The sequence below is a fragment of the Parastagonospora nodorum genome, assembly GCF_000146915.1.
Source record: "Parastagonospora nodorum SN15 chromosome Unknown scaffold_4, whole genome shotgun sequence".
In the NCBI taxonomy this organism is placed as follows: domain Eukaryota; kingdom Fungi; phylum Ascomycota; class Dothideomycetes; order Pleosporales; family Phaeosphaeriaceae; genus Parastagonospora; species Parastagonospora nodorum.
Genome location: NW_001884552.1, coordinates 702,334 through 716,891, shown reverse-complemented (window position 1 = coordinate 716,891; position 14,558 = coordinate 702,334). Strand labels below are relative to the sequence as shown.

The 14,558-nt window shown below is 52.4% G+C and overlaps 8 protein-coding genes across 8 annotated transcripts; 3 read left to right on the top strand and 5 right to left on the bottom strand.

The window, feature by feature from the left end:
• Positions 1–704: 704 nt before the first annotated feature.
• On the bottom strand, positions 705–1,181 carry SNOG_02902 (hypothetical protein; the record flags this gene model as incomplete). Its single annotated transcript, XM_001793444.1, has 1 exon — positions 705–1,181. One exon carries the CDS (start codon positions 1,179–1,181, stop codon positions 705–707), a length of 477 nt encoding a protein of 158 aa, XP_001793496.1.
• A 1,286-nt stretch (positions 1,182–2,467) lies between these two features.
• On the top strand, positions 2,468–4,097 carry SNOG_02901 (hypothetical protein; the record flags this gene model as incomplete). Its single annotated transcript, XM_001793443.1, has 3 exons — positions 2,468–2,608; positions 2,731–3,179; positions 3,308–4,097. The coding sequence occupies 3 exons, from the start codon at positions 2,468–2,470 to the stop codon at positions 4,095–4,097; spliced, it is 1,380 nt and encodes a 459-aa protein (XP_001793495.1).
• A 448-nt stretch (positions 4,098–4,545) lies between these two features.
• On the top strand, positions 4,546–5,697 carry SNOG_02900 (hypothetical protein; the record flags this gene model as incomplete). Its single annotated transcript, XM_001793442.1, has 3 exons — positions 4,546–4,755; positions 4,812–4,894; positions 4,948–5,697. 3 exons carry the CDS (start codon positions 4,546–4,548, stop codon positions 5,486–5,488), a joined length of 834 nt encoding a protein of 277 aa, XP_001793494.1. The 3' UTR covers positions 5,489–5,697.
• Positions 5,698–5,839: 142 nt separating this feature from the next.
• On the bottom strand, positions 5,840–6,283 carry SNOG_02899 (hypothetical protein; the record flags this gene model as incomplete). The annotated part of the gene is made up of 1 exon (XM_001793441.1): positions 5,840–6,283. The coding sequence occupies one exon, from the start codon at positions 6,281–6,283 to the stop codon at positions 5,840–5,842; it is 444 nt and encodes a 147-aa protein (XP_001793493.1).
• A 36-nt stretch (positions 6,284–6,319) lies between these two features.
• Positions 6,320–8,111, bottom strand: SNOG_02898 (hypothetical protein; the record flags this gene model as incomplete). The annotated part of the gene is made up of 5 exons (XM_001793440.1): positions 6,320–7,590; positions 7,641–7,778; positions 7,829–7,922; positions 7,984–8,040; positions 8,094–8,111. The coding sequence occupies 5 exons, from the start codon at positions 8,109–8,111 to the stop codon at positions 6,446–6,448; spliced, it is 1,452 nt and encodes a 483-aa protein (XP_001793492.1). The 3' UTR covers positions 6,320–6,445.
• A 980-nt stretch (positions 8,112–9,091) lies between these two features.
• On the top strand, positions 9,092–10,324 carry SNOG_02897 (hypothetical protein; the record flags this gene model as incomplete). Its single annotated transcript, XM_001793439.1, has 1 exon — positions 9,092–10,324. One exon carries the CDS (start codon positions 9,092–9,094, stop codon positions 10,322–10,324), a length of 1,233 nt encoding a protein of 410 aa, XP_001793491.1.
• Positions 10,325–12,010: 1,686 nt separating this feature from the next.
• On the bottom strand, positions 12,011–13,292 carry SNOG_02896 (hypothetical protein; the record flags this gene model as incomplete). Its single annotated transcript, XM_001793438.1, has 2 exons — positions 12,011–12,630; positions 12,764–13,292. The coding sequence occupies 2 exons, from the start codon at positions 13,290–13,292 to the stop codon at positions 12,011–12,013; spliced, it is 1,149 nt and encodes a 382-aa protein (XP_001793490.1).
• Positions 13,293–13,415: 123 nt separating this feature from the next.
• SNOG_02895 (hypothetical protein) lies at positions 13,416–13,797 on the bottom strand (the record flags this gene model as incomplete). Its single annotated transcript, XM_001793437.1, has 2 exons — positions 13,416–13,570; positions 13,647–13,797. 2 exons carry the CDS (start codon positions 13,795–13,797, stop codon positions 13,416–13,418), a joined length of 306 nt encoding a protein of 101 aa, XP_001793489.1.
• Between the last annotated feature and the right edge of the window lie 761 nt (positions 13,798–14,558).

The window sequence follows — 14,558 nt, the reverse complement described above, 5'->3', positions numbered from 1 at the left end:
TTTACGAGTGGCGCGCTACTTTGCCTTCCCACCAAAGAACATCGCAATTGGCACCTCTAGAGATCTTTGATGGATGTCTCCATAACTCACTGCTCCAGCTATACTCACCAAGCCGCCATTTGCCACGTTTAGCCAGCGATGACTGTGTGTTCCTCGCTAGTTGCGCCCAGAAGAGTATTGAAGCTTATTGAAGCTTATCGGTCATCTTTTCGCGATGGTAAGCTACGCTTCTACTGGCGGACCATTCACAATCTCTTTCGCTCCGGAGTGGCGCTTATCCATTGCCTCAAGAACTGGCCACAAGAATGTGCAATCGATCTGGACTCCATCCACATGTCGCTCAATTCATGTTCATCCATTCTATGGGGCATGGTTGAGCGATATCCTGCCGGCAGACCTTGCCGAGATATTTTTGAAACCCTTTACGACTCTACTCGAGGGTCAAACGCGCATCAACTTTCCTTGGTACAAACCCAAATAGGTGCGTCTGACGCACTTCCTGTTTTTCCAGTGGCTGGACAGTATGATCTGCCGCAGACATTTGGCTGGCCAACGAGCGACCCTTCACTTCAAGACTTCAGCATGCAAGAGTTTGTCATGTGGGACATATGAGGATTCACGTTGCTGAGCAACACATTTCAGCCATACATTTGTTTAATTCCCATGTCGTCAGAGTACTGTTCCGCTTTTATTGGAAATACTATCTAAATGTCTTTCATTGGGTCTGGCGGCGCAGGATCATATTTCAAGCTCTTCTGGAATTCAGCTCTAAGCTTCATCATGGGCTGCAAGACCCAGGTATTATATGCCAGTATATTGGATTCTTCCTTCGGATCGCGCGTTGTGTTGAACAGATACGGCGACTCTAACTTTCCAGATGACTGGTTGACCTTTGGCTCCCATACTAGATGCAGCTTCCAATTCCTCCACTTCACAGCCCGTAGCTCGTCTTTGATGTAGAAAAGGAAGCCTTCTCGCTTACTCTTCTCAGTGACAGGATTCTGGAAGAAATTCAACTGATCGATACCGTCAATAGGTCTATCACTGGGCTTCTCAGCACCCGCCATAGACAGGATAGTGGTGAAGATATGGGTTACGTGCACCATCTCATTGAATGTTGTATGCTCTGGCACATTACCAGGCCATCTGATGATGAACGGCACCCGTAGAGTACCCTCCATCGCCGTGTGGTAGGTTCCTGACCAAGGACCCGCAGTTCCTCGATACGGCGGTCGAAATTCGGGCCCATTATCGGACGCAAAAATCACCACTGTATTTTCCCGCAGCTTCAGATGATCGATGTGATCGAGGATCTGACCAACGCGAAAGTCCATCTCAGCTATGGAATTAGCAAAATCGCGGTGTGGTAACGTTGGGAAATGTAGGTGGACTAGTGGATGGTACAGAAAGAAAGGAGCTTCGGATTCAGCCTTCCTCGACAGCCAATCTTTGGTTTGAGCTACTAGCATTTCATCGATCATGCGCCTCTTTTCGAGATCATATACGCAGACATTCTCCGAGGCTTGCCCGGTGAGGCCGCGCATGATATATGGTAATTCGGCAACCTCGGCATCAAACCCACAGGCCGAAGTGAACTGGCTCTCGTCTGTAGTCCTCGGTATTCCAAACCATTCATCGAAACCCCGGTCGGATGGGTATCGACCTGGGATGTCGCCAAGATGCCATTTCCCGTGATGGGCAGTAGCATATCCAGCTTCTCGTAGACACTCCGCAAGGGTCTTCTCCCACGGTGTCAATCCTTGAGGAAATCCAGCAGGCACAGACTGTCTACAGCCCGTTCGAATTGGGTGCCGCCCACTCATCAAAGCTGATCGAGTAGGGACGCAGTCGCTCTCTACGTTGAAATTCTGGAGAAGCAATCCCTGGGTTGCGAGGTTGTCAATGCGCGGGGTTGGCGCTCCACGAAGGGCGCCGCCACCATAGCAACCCAACTCACCCCACCCTAGATTGTCTGCTAGGATGAGAACAATGTTCGGTCGACTGAGATCTTTTGACATGGCTGTCTATTTGGTGTTTGCAATCCCGAAGGCCGCGAGGTCTGAGATACAGGCCTCGTTAGTCTGAATGGGGAAACAACTGACAAAGGATGAGAACTTGGAGTGAGATTCAAAATCTTGCGGCAGAGAGCCAAAGAACCAATAGTCGATAGTTGAAAACATAAAACGTAGACATCCAAGTCTTGGCCCGGATGCTTAGCATCGCCCACCGCCGACGCTCACCTCCGACGACAACCTATACCCCACAAACTATCGCTCCTTTTCCCTGGCGACCTCCGAACCCCAGACCCGATTCGAAAGATATGGTTCAGACAAGAGAAAGGATCCGCTGCATCATTTTAGGGCTAATTGCGTTATCAGCGAGTCCACGGTGCCATAAATGACATTTCAGGCCGCTGTGAACGCGATAATTACTCACTACTATCTTGTTTAGTTTGTGAAATCACAGGATGAACGACGTTTCAACACAGCCGAACGGGTCCGTGTCCGTGCCCTTGGAAGGAGTTGACGAGAAGCAACTTGCACCGATATGTTCACGCTCAGACCAAGCAGAGGTTGTGTCGTGGACTACAGAGCAAGAAGCGAAGGTGGTCCGAAAGTGAGTCGTCAACTTGCAAGCATGCACACATGTACAATCTACTTACTCTTTCTTTCCCATAGGCTTGACTTTTATTTAATGCCATTACTCGTCCTCGGATTTTTTGTCCTACAGCTCGACCGAGGAAACATCTCAAACGCCCTGACGGACACGATCACCCAAGACCTCGGCATCACCAACGACGATGTGAATCTTGGTAACCAGCTCATGTTAGCAGGTATTGTCGTTGCGGAACTGCCGTCCAACATGCTGCTGCAGAAGGTAGGTGCGCCAGTCTGGCTTACTGGGCAGATGGGAATCTGGGGCACCATCGCTCTTACGCAGACCTGGGTCACAAACAAAAGCTCCTTCTTCGCAACGCGGTTCATCCTGGGTGTATTTGAGGGCGGATATGTTCCCGGCGGTCAGTATATGCTATCCTTGTTTTACACCAGGGAGGAACTCGCAACTAGAACAGCCGTCTTCTACTTTGGCAACTACTTTGCAGCGGCTACGGGGTCGTTGATGGCTGCTGGCATCTTGAAGCTCGCTGGTACCAACGGACTCTCGGGTTGGCAGTGGTTGTTCGTTAGTGAGTCGCCCCTAGTCACGAATAAATGGTGCTCAACTAAGACATTTCACTCCCAATTGAGGGCATCATGACACTAGTCATGTTCCTCATATTCATCGCCCTGTTACCAAAAAGTCCCAGACACACGAAGCCTATCCACTGCTATTTCGACTGCTTTTCCGAGAAGAAGCGCAGCATTTTGTCCGCCCGCATGAGCGCCCAAAACAATGCAGATAAAGCCGACCTCAGCTGGACGAAAGTGAAAGGCGCTTTACTCGATTTCCGCCTCTGGCTGCACATGATCATAAATATGGCCAGCCTTGCACCCAAAGGTGGTTTACAACTCTACGGCCCTTCTGTCATCAAAGGTCTCGGCTTTTCCAAGACAAGAGCCAACGCCCTGAACTCAATAAGCAGCTATCTCGTCGTCGTCTTCTCCTTTGCCATATCATACGCGTCCGATAAGACACATCAGCGCGGCCTATGGTGCATCGTCGCTTTTGCCTGGTCTATTGCCTTTTCTGGCGCTCTCTATGGCCTACCACTGAATGCAAATCGTTGGACTCGCTTTTGGATTTTCACCTTTCTCGGCAGCGGGAACGCGCTAGCGCAGGGCCTCAATGACGCCTGGGTAAGTGCAAACGCGCAAACTTCTGCGGGGCGCAGTATTGGTCTTGCACTTGCGGTCATGGGCTCCAATCTGGGCGGTTTGGCTGGGCAGCAAATGTTTAGGCAGTCGGATGCACCTCGGTACCAGCGTGGATTTCTAGCTATATTGTGCTTGTATGTTGGATCCATCGTCCTTACAGTAGCCACCATAGCAGCCTATTGGTGGACTAACAAGAAGCTGAAGAGGGAGTATCAGGAACGAGAAAGCAGAGATGATGTCGGAGATGTGACGGAAACTGGGCCTTTCAAATGTCAGCTATAGAATGAGGTGGATTTACTTAGAACGAGGAAGGCGACCAAACTCGCATGCCATGACGAAGCTGTCGCCTTGATATGGGTAGACTATTGACAGGTTTCGCCCTAAGATTCGGCGTGATTTAGAGGTGATGCGCCCGCTGGACACGGTGAAACAACATATTGAGCAAGTCATTAGGTATGTATGGGCATATAATAACTAGGAAGCTCTCTGAAGAACATGCTGAAGTGATAAAAGCGGTTAGTAATGTGCGTATGCAAATACGCCACTTTCTCTACTGCATATTCAGTGTTAGCAAAGCAGATACTGGCCGGCATTTCTCCAAACTCTCAGCGTCATATCGATCATTAAAATCAAATCTGGGCAACAGACCATTACATTTCGTTTGCAGTTGCGTTTGATTTAGTGGGGTAGCTTGAGCCGCTAGGCCGCCGTCACCACTAGCGGCGCATGCATGCCAAGAGCCATCTTGAAGCGGCTCCAGAACAATTTCTTTGACGCGACAAGCTCATTCACGACTTTGCGACAGCCACCAGACCGACCGGAAACTCCACCCCGACCACTAGCACACTGCCCGACAACCATGGATGAGCCCAGGTACCAGCCGAGTCTGATTCGCATGTGGAGGGTCTGGCGGACGGCCAAGGAGATGATGTACGAGCGGGTGAGTTGCGCATGCACCAGGCTACACTCTGGATTGTCACGCTGACACTGCAAAAGGGCTACAATGTCCTGGATGAGGAGATGACCATGTCGCTCGAGGCATTCGCCGACAAGTACGCGCGCGAAGACGGAGAACCAGAGTACGTACAGCCAGCATGCGACAGCGCGAACATCAGTCCTAATATCTCTCAAGCCGCTCACGCCTCAACTTTTCCTCAACACCCTCCGAAGAAATGCTCATCAAATACACGCCCATGCCCACGAAGAAAGAGCCAAATCCCGTACCCGCCATCGGCACCATATGGTGCGAATTCAACGCCGACGAGGCCGTCGGTCTGAAGCAACTGCGCGACTTCATGAACCACCTGGGCAGCGGCTCCTTCTACTCCGGCATCATGGTCACCGTCAAGCCCATCACCGGCATGGCCATCCGCCTCCTGCGCGGCGCGTCCAACCTCAGCGACGGCCCCAAGGGCGGCATCGAAGTCTTCGTCGAGCAAGACCTCCTCGTCAACATCACAAAGCACGAATTGGTCCCCAAGCACGTGCTGCTCAGCGCGGAAGAAAAAGCCCAGCTCCTCACCCGCTACCGCTTGAAGGAGACGCAATTGCCGCGTATCCAGTCCACAGATCCCGTCGCCAAGTTTCTGGGCCTGAGGAGAGGCTCCGTTGTGAAGATTATTCGAAAGTCAGAAACGGCCGGGCGGTACGCGAGTTATCGATGGGTCATTTGAGCGGCTTTTTTTTATGCAGAAAAGGGCAAAAGCATTATCTGGCGCGGCGTTTTTGGGCGAACATGGAACGGGAAGAGATCAATTTGGCATTTTGCGGGAACAAGCTCTAAGTGGCTTGATGACGCAGAAACTTTGTATACCAATAATTCCAACGTTTATTGTGCTTTTGGACTCGTAATGCTCTTTTCGAGTACGAGACGCAGCCACAATGTGCTCCAACCCCGTTTCCCTTCCCATGCACATAATCTGACCACTCACTCATCCCTTTCACCACCACCCCAAATCCTTTCCATTCTACCCACATGACGAAACCCCTTCTTACTCCTCTCTCCAAACTCCTCCCATCCGTCCTCACCACATCCCAATCCTCCTCATCTCCGTCTCAATCAGTGAGTGCCTGCTCCTCCCGCCGCTCGCTATCCACTCAGCCTCTCTCTTCCTGACAAGATATCCACATGCCCAAATCCAAACAAACAGGCCCACAACGACGACGTCGTAGAAAATGAGCCATACGGTGGCCGCGTGCATCCACGCTGGCGGGTTTGGTTTGGCGTCCGCGGCGCTGACTAGGGGGAACGCGTTGGTGGCGGCGATGAGGGTGAGGATGAGGATGAGGGTGCTGGTGAGGGTTGGGTGGGTCATGATGATGCTGGTGGTGATCTTGGTATAGTGTGGTGTGGTGGTTTCGTCGTGGGTTGACGCGTGATGTGGTATCGTGAGCAAGATGGTTATGGGTAAGCAGTGTTGTTCTGGAGATGGAAGTAGAGGCAGAACGGGAGGATATATGGATGGCATGATGAGATACGCGGACAATAAGGTGAAAGTGAACCGTCGGTGAATGCCAATTCCTATTTTGTGGGACAGCGGTATACTTAATACCGTTTGCTCGCCACCTAAAACGCCTGATTCGCCATGTTGAATGCTCGCCTGCTATTGTATCCTCATGAAAATTCGTACCTATTCGCTCTTGTCCCATGGGAGAGCAAAAGTAGCTACCCAGTCCTCGACTTCCTTTCGTAACTGAACAACGTCGGTGATGTCCTCTCCTTCACCTACGTATTCCTTGAAGGCAGCGACGCTGCCGGGGTTCTTGCGACCAGTCTCCTCGGCCTTCTTCTTCGCCTCCTTATCGAGCTTCTGAGTGATGCCGACGGCGCGGTGGACAACATCGGCGACACGCTTGAAGTCGCCAGGTGCAAAGCCACGGGTCGTCATTGCGGGAGTGCCCATGCGCAGACCGCCAGGCTTCATGGCGGACTTGTCACCAGGAACGGTGTTCTTATTGGACGCCACGCCGACAAGCTCGAGGATGCGCTCAACTCGAGCTCCGTCTACGCCCTTGTCCTTCAAGTCAATAAGGACAAGGTGGTTGTCAGTTCCACCGCTAACGACGTTGTAGCCCAGGCCGCCGTTTTCTTTGGTATCACCGAGACGCTGTGCAAGAGACTTGGCATTCTCAAGTACTTGTTGCTGGTAGTCCTTGAACTCCTTGCTTTGGGCTTGTTGTAAGGCGACAGCCAGAGCTGTGATAGTGTGGTTGTGAGGTCCTCCTTGGTGGCCAGGGAAGACAGACTGGTTGATTGGGCCTTCAAGATCGTACTTCTCCTCCTTGCCCTTCTTATCCACACGCCTTGTGCCCTTACGGAAGAAAATCATGGCACCTCGCGGGCCGCGCAACGACTTATGGGTTGTGGTTGTGACGATGTCGGAGTGAGGGAATGGTGACGGGATGACGGACGCGGCAACAAGACCAGAGATGTGAGCCATATCAGACAGGAGATATGCGCCTACGCCGTCTGCCACCTTACGGAAGCGCTCATAGTCGATCAATCGGCTGTATGCTGATGTACCGGCAACAATGACCTTGGGTCGGTACAGGTATGCCAATTCTTCCATGCGATCATAATCGATAATGCCGGTCTTCTCGTTCAGCCTATATGGTAGAGTCTCGTAATACTTGGAGACTGCCGAGATCTTCTTTCCTGGTATTTGGTAACCGTGGGACAAGTGGCCGCCATGAGGAAGATCGAGACTGAGGATGCGATCGTGTGTGTTAAGGATGGCCGAGTATGCGTAGAGGTTTGCTGGAGACCCCGAGAGTGCTGTACGGTATTTGTCAGCCATTGCCAATGGTGGACGTCAATATGCTTACGTTGTACGTTGACCCCCCATTCCTCCGGGCTCAGACCGAACGCCTTGAGCGCTCTTGACTGGCATAGCCGCTCCGCCTCATCGATGTGCTCGTTACCACCGTAGTATCGCGCGCCTGGATATCCCTCCGAGTATTTGTCTACGCTTACATGTCAGAGGGGGTGGAGAGACCGGGCTTGTTAGGCGTACTTTGCATAACACTGCCGAGAGCATCGAGAACAGCTTGCGACGTGAAGTTCTCCGAGGGGATGAGGTTGATAAAGTGCTTTTGTCTGTTCTTCTCCTGTTTTAAGACTTCTGTTAGCTCCAATCACCCTGGCAGCCCTCAATGGTCATTCGCGCACCTTCTGGATGATCTCATAGACCGTTGGATCCGCTTTCTCGAGGTCTTGCGAAAGCACCTATAATCCGTTAGTGGGACTACTAAGCCAATCCCTCGTTATCGCAACAGTACCTTTTGCTGGGCTTCCATGGTAGTTGTGGCGTAGCCCCGCCATTGTCTCTGTAGTAGTCTTGAGTGGTTGGTGGCAATTGAAGCGTAAGAGCGAGGAGCAAGCTGGCGCAAAGGCACTCTGCAGACAGATCGTATATTCGCCATGGCAGTATGTGAGGCTCAAACTGTCAAGGGCGTGTCGCGACCTTTTAATGCTGCAAGGAACAATGTCTGGATCTGCGCACCAAATAGAGGCAACGAACGATGGTCCGGTCGCCCCGCTTAGTGACGGAGCCATCGGAGTGGCGCGCAAGGCTGATGGTCGCAGGACGCAAGTTTATCCGACGGCCGATGCCCTTGATTCAAAAAGGCTTTCCGTCGCGAAATTCGTTCCTCACAACTAAAACCTCGTGATTACACGCTCTCAGACAGTCGTATTCTCACTTGGCCGGTGCATTTGCATCGATCAACGTGGGTGATGCTGACACGCTCCGGGCATCACCACCCAGAGGAGACGAGATGGTTATGATTGGAATTAGTTGTGTGCGCGCCGTTGGCCTCGGTGCGGGTACTGACAGATGCCGTACGGCGACGCTCGACGACATGCTGTCACCTGATGTGGTGAGGCTTTGTTGTTCGCTGCTGCATGCGTTGCATGTCTGTTGTTGTGATGTGAACAAATTGTAGGTAGAGAATCAAATCCGTCGTTTCGTCACTTTTTCACTCCACCAACATTCCTTCCGTTTCCTCTCACGAGCACCGCCAAGGCCCGCCGTCGCCATGACATGGAAGGCACCCACCCGCGAACGCGCTTCCAAGCAACCAAGCGACGCGTCGACTAGCACCTTCCTTAGATCCTTCTCGTTATATCACCTCTGCCATTCTTCTCTCTACCTTGCCCTCTACCTCAACTTGACGCGCCAATCGACGTACACTAGCATTTGAGTCTGCTATCAGTCGACCCCTCTCGTGCTGCCCTACACCGCCTCCAGTGTCCCCGCGGTTGTACACCCTCAAGTATGGCCACCGATATCAAGCGCCACCGCAAGAAGCCGGTGCTCCTCCCTCCATCAACCCCAAAACACGACAGCAGCCCAGAGCTCGGCAGTCCGTCCAAGATACTGCAGTACAACAAGAAAACGGGTCGCCCCATCCGCAAAAGCGCCGGCAAGGTCAAGCGGGTTGCTGGCTACGTTGATTCTAGCCTGCTCGAGGACGAAGAAGGCTACGAATCGTCGGCCTCTGAAGAAAGCGAGGACGAAGACATGATCAAGCGAGGCCGCGCAGAGAAGACGAGGCAGAAGCGCAAGCGGAGCCCATCACCGCCGTCTCCGCACCTCGATCCCGTCATCTACAGCCAGGAATTGGGCGAATTGACCGACGACGAGACGGGTGGGGCCTTCCATCGCAGCACACCGAAGAAGCCACCCATCACCTTGCAATTCAATGTACCTCTCGGTTTCCATGGCCCGCTATTCGTCAAGCTCGACAGCGCACTACTGAAGGACAATGAGGACGGTGGCCGCCATGACATGCGCAAAGTACCATCGAAGAAGGCACGGACCGAAGACTCGTCAGTCCCAGCGGCCGCAGTACTCACAGCGCGCTTCCCAAGCTTCACCGACCTGCCGCCCGAGCTGCGAAACGCCATCTATCGACATGCGTTTGTTCGCGATGTCGCACTTAACATTCCCCAACGTCCCTTGCGCCCGGGACTTTGTCTGTCCGGTCAATTCCTCCGCACCTGCAAACTTGTTCATGATGAAGGATGCTCGATTCTATATGGCGAAAACGAGTTCTTCTTTCAACGCCATTACGATACTCGTTCACCATTCTGGGAACCCAAACTTAAGGAAATTGGCTATCAGGACGTCCTTCAGTTCCTTAAGATGATCGGACCCGAGAACATCCAATACCTGCGAGACATCCAAATCGACTTTGACGATGCGCTGCCAAAGCACGCCCCGGATTCCACCATCGAGACCCGTCGCTATGTAGTCGACGATTATCTCATGCACTGCCTGCGCATTCTTCGAGATGCCAAGCTCCGAAAAGTGAGGATGACGTTCATAGGACGGCGCCAGCTCCTCAAATCGGACGTCAAGTTCCTCGGCTATCTCGAACAGATCAAAGCCGACGAGGTGATCAAGCTGCCCATGTCATGGCATATGCAGGAGAAAGCTGGAGCATGGATCTGGGCAGGAATTAAGGAGCAGATGACCCGGAAGAAGAAGTTGTACGAGAAGAAGTAGGATGTGCAGGCCTCGGTTCAGATGTCCCAAACATCTGCGTGCTGTACAAGCAGTGTTTCACAACCACCCAGGAACTTTTCGGCATCAACCTTGTTGGCAACATAAACTCCGTTCATTTCCTTGCTGTTTTCACTAGCCCTGAGTGGCTATGTTCATCCTTTGACAGGTTTTGACCCGGAGAATCTGTCTGCTGTTCTTAAGTGTCGTCCAAGGCGTCAAACGGCATACTAGGGGAGGATTCACTGGGCATTTGACATTGGAGCCTAAGGCGACATGTTTTCAAAGAACACATACTCCCAACGGATGAGATGATGTAACATCTCCAGTACCACATGATAGTCTCATGTATCCAGATCAACACATAGACGACATCAATTTGAAACACGAAAAACAACCTCTGTGCAGAACTCTTCTTGTCTACACCTATTTTCGTCTTCACCTTTCTTAATAACAAGTACATTGCCTCCTCGCATCCAGGTAAGCACAACACAAGTCCACGTATTCAACGCATCATATACCCTGGCCCATATAGAACACCCCGTTCGGCGCCGCCGCTAACCGGGCTAATCTCGCCTGTCCCGTTATCCACTTTAAGCAAGTCCTGTCCGACCCCAGCTCAAAAGCATGTGCTTGTGCAGCGCGTACCTGCATAAGCGAGCCGGTGGGTGTACAAATACTACTGTACGGTTGCGCAATGGAAGCGAGAGAAAAAAGAAAACATGATATGTAACTGTAGGGAGCCCATGTGGGCAATGTGGTTCGATTGAGCATGCACGAAGTATTGCTTGCTGCGAGTGGATGTGACAGTAAGGCTTTGGCAGGGAGCTGGGCTGTTAATGGGGAAGGTCGATGCAAGTTTGTGGAGGGTCGGGTATGTATGCTTTGCGCCACCTGCATGATTGGATTGGATTGGATTGGGGATTCTGCGCTGCGGCGAACGTGTTGCGATCAACACTTGCGCTGTCTTCCGATAGGTGTGGAGAATCATGGGCAAGCGAACATTGCACTGGACTGCTGATGTGGAGTACCTTTTCGCAAGCGACCACGAGATTAGACTTCCGATGTGAGGTGATCACGAACATCAACGGTCCACGATACCGCATGCAGTAGAGCCCGCTGTCACAGGTAAACAAACGGCCACCCAGATACCAGGACGCTGGGAACGGCATGCTCAAGATTCACATCGCTTTAAGTTCTGTTGAGATTGTGATTGTGGGTGGATTCATGAACGCTGGACCTATAGGATCGAGCCATGTCCGAGCGGCTATATCAGAGGGGTGATAATTAAGCCTAATTCACGAACGACGCCGGGCCGCGTATTCTTTCTCCGATGCGCGGATTACCTTCAGTTCTGTTCTCCATAAGCTGGGATAATGGTTATTTACCCCACAGCCAGCAGGGTTGAGGGGGTTTGTCGAAGATGTGCCGCGATAGATTAAATGTGCGAGGTTGTGCATGCTGCGCTGTCGGTCCGCTGGGATCGAGCTCCCGCTGCATGTATGAACCTGGATGTTTGGGCCGTCTTACAGCATCAGGAGTGCGGAGTGGTGACGAGGCCGTGACGACTACAATACGCGGATCTTTCCGATAATGCAGAGGCGTGAGATGATTGTGTACACGATGTTGAGCATGCACAGGTAATATCAACAGCCGACGTCATTGGTCGTGAAATAAGCTCGAGCTTAATCAATTCTTGCCCTTCCTCTTCTTGAACTCTTCTATCCAGCCTGCAGCGCGGTCCTTGGGCACCACGCTGATCGTGGCCAATCCATCGACGACTTCTGGCTTGCCACTGCCCAGCACTTTTCCAAGACTCATCTTCTTGCCAACCTTGATTAAGCCCCCTGCGGCAGTCTCCATATATGCTTCCACACTCGGTGGCGTGTACTCGTGCTTCTCGTCCCAAGGCAAGGGAAAGATGTAATCAAGATGCTCGCCTAGAGTTTCCTTCTCGGAGAAAGCCTTGATGAAGTCAGACTGCGACTCTGTCGGATACAGTAAGATGACTGGGAAGATGAGTGTAGAGGACGGGTCTAGAGCGTTCTCGAGCTTCAATTCGGCATCTTCCAGATCTGGAGGATGCTCGGTCTTGCGGACAAGGATGTTCCTGCTCTTGAGTGCAAGCTGGAGGGTGAGTCGCTCGGATGCTGTTCGCGCTTCTCGCTCTTTGCGTGTTTTCTCCACAGATTCGATGTAGTCTTTCCTTTTCGAGACCTTGGCTTGTAGTGCCTTCAAGGGAGCGTTGTTCGGATCGAAACCCAGTCCCCGGTCGCATGCGTCTGCTGCCTCGGCAAGTTTGTCAAGTGCTAGACACGCCGTAGCAGATCGATAGAATGCTTTAACATTCGATGGATTGAGACGAAGTGTTTGCGCGCAGTCGATAATACAAGAACGATAGTTTTCTGGAGACGTTAGTTGGAATTGGGTGGTTGATCTTGCAGATCAAGAGAAACAGATCAAAGCGGCGGTACATCCCCCACAGGACTGCAGCAAGGACATTGAGCTTACTCTTCTCCAAATTGCAAAGAGCTCTGTTTACATGACAGGCTTCTTCGATCACTTTCTCCTTCGCCGCCTCCTCTGCTTCATCAAATTCAACCTCAATGACCTTAGGCCCCTCAGCATCCGGGTCTGGATTATTCTGCGGACCTTTCAATGCCGCTAAAGCCTTGTCATAAAACTCTTTTGCGTCACTCCATAGCTTTCCTCTAGCGCAGTCGTTGCCCTGTTGTCGGAAGTTCTCCGCGATCTCAGCTCGGGTGCCCTCATAGGCCAGCGCCTTCAGCGCCTCGAGAGCATCGTTCTCGCCGCCTTCCCCGTCCGTCTCATCCAGGTTCGTCATGAAGAGCGGCATTCTGTTCATCTCTTGGAGCACCTTGTCGACACTCTGCGACTTGATCTCAGCCATCGCCGGCGGCATATCCGCCGACGGGCCTGGTGCGTCAGACTGGTCGGATTTTTGTGCCATGTCGTACTCTTGATTGTTGTCGAAACTTGGATGTTGTTATCCCCACACACCTTTTCTGAGCTTGATGTAGAATCTCGAATTTTCTGCTATGGCCGCTTAGTCAGGCACGTGGGGCAGCATATTTCAACTTTGGGGCGCCCCAACCCCCTGCCCCCCATCGCGGCAGCTTGCCAGGTCACCCTCGCGGCATCTCACGCCAAAGTTGTATGTCACTGCTGCATGGAACCAGAGGGGCGCTTGCGAGGGACATATGTTGAAAGGTGGAGAAGAAGGATGCGCTACATCGACTGAGCTCGAGCGGTGCAACTATAAGCTCTGATGATGAGGCTGCGTGCGAGGACGCCCACGACTTACACCCCGAGTCAGCAGCCGCATCTGACACCTTCCCAACGTCTTCGGTTCCGCACGCCGACCATGCTAACTCGATCCCAGTGATATCATTGTCGAGCAAAACCAGGCGCATGGCACCTGGCATGGGGAGCTGCAGCTCAGCAGCTCTCTGCATGAAGGCTCCACTCTCCAACGCAACCTGACAAGGCCCACCGCTATCATCCCCTATCTTCGATTTCAAGTCGGCGTGTTGCCGAATTGGCTAAAAACTCAACTACCGCATCCACTACGGGGAGGCAAATTAGAGAGGTGTCTCCCGTGCATTCTTCACGCAATTCCATGTAGCCCGCGCGACGATGTCCATTCTGTAGGCCCCGGTATGCCGCGTTTGCAGGTGATTCGGACTTCACCATGCACAGTCACATGCACCTCCCGTACCGCCGGCATCGCTCTCCTCAATCGTGAAATGAACAACGGGATGTAATGAGTCGAGGTAAAACTGCGTCCTTCTGAAAGCGTCGTCAGACGCATCTCTTTCGCAGGGATTTCGTATTGCTAGCAAGTGCATTCGAGCCTTTTCTGGAACTCTACTCGATCTGCAGTTGGGATTCGCATGCGGATCTCGACTCGAGTCCACTCCTCCGCTGCGCCCAGGGAGCCCGGTTTAATTCCACGACCCAAAAGGGATGTGCCCATGAAACTAGCAAGCATCGTAGCCTTTGCGCATCCCAGAATCAGTCGATTTCCCTTCTCTTGATGCTACATGCTTTCCACACTGCAGATTGGAGGAGTGGACAGCGCTGGCCAAGACTGCGGAAACTTTCTCACCAACTTCATGTCAGATTCCATGTGCACGGGAGGCCAACGGCAGCTTGAAAGATCGTTGGACGGCATCGCCGCCAACTTTAGCTGCTTGGACCGCTGCCAGCCCAAGCG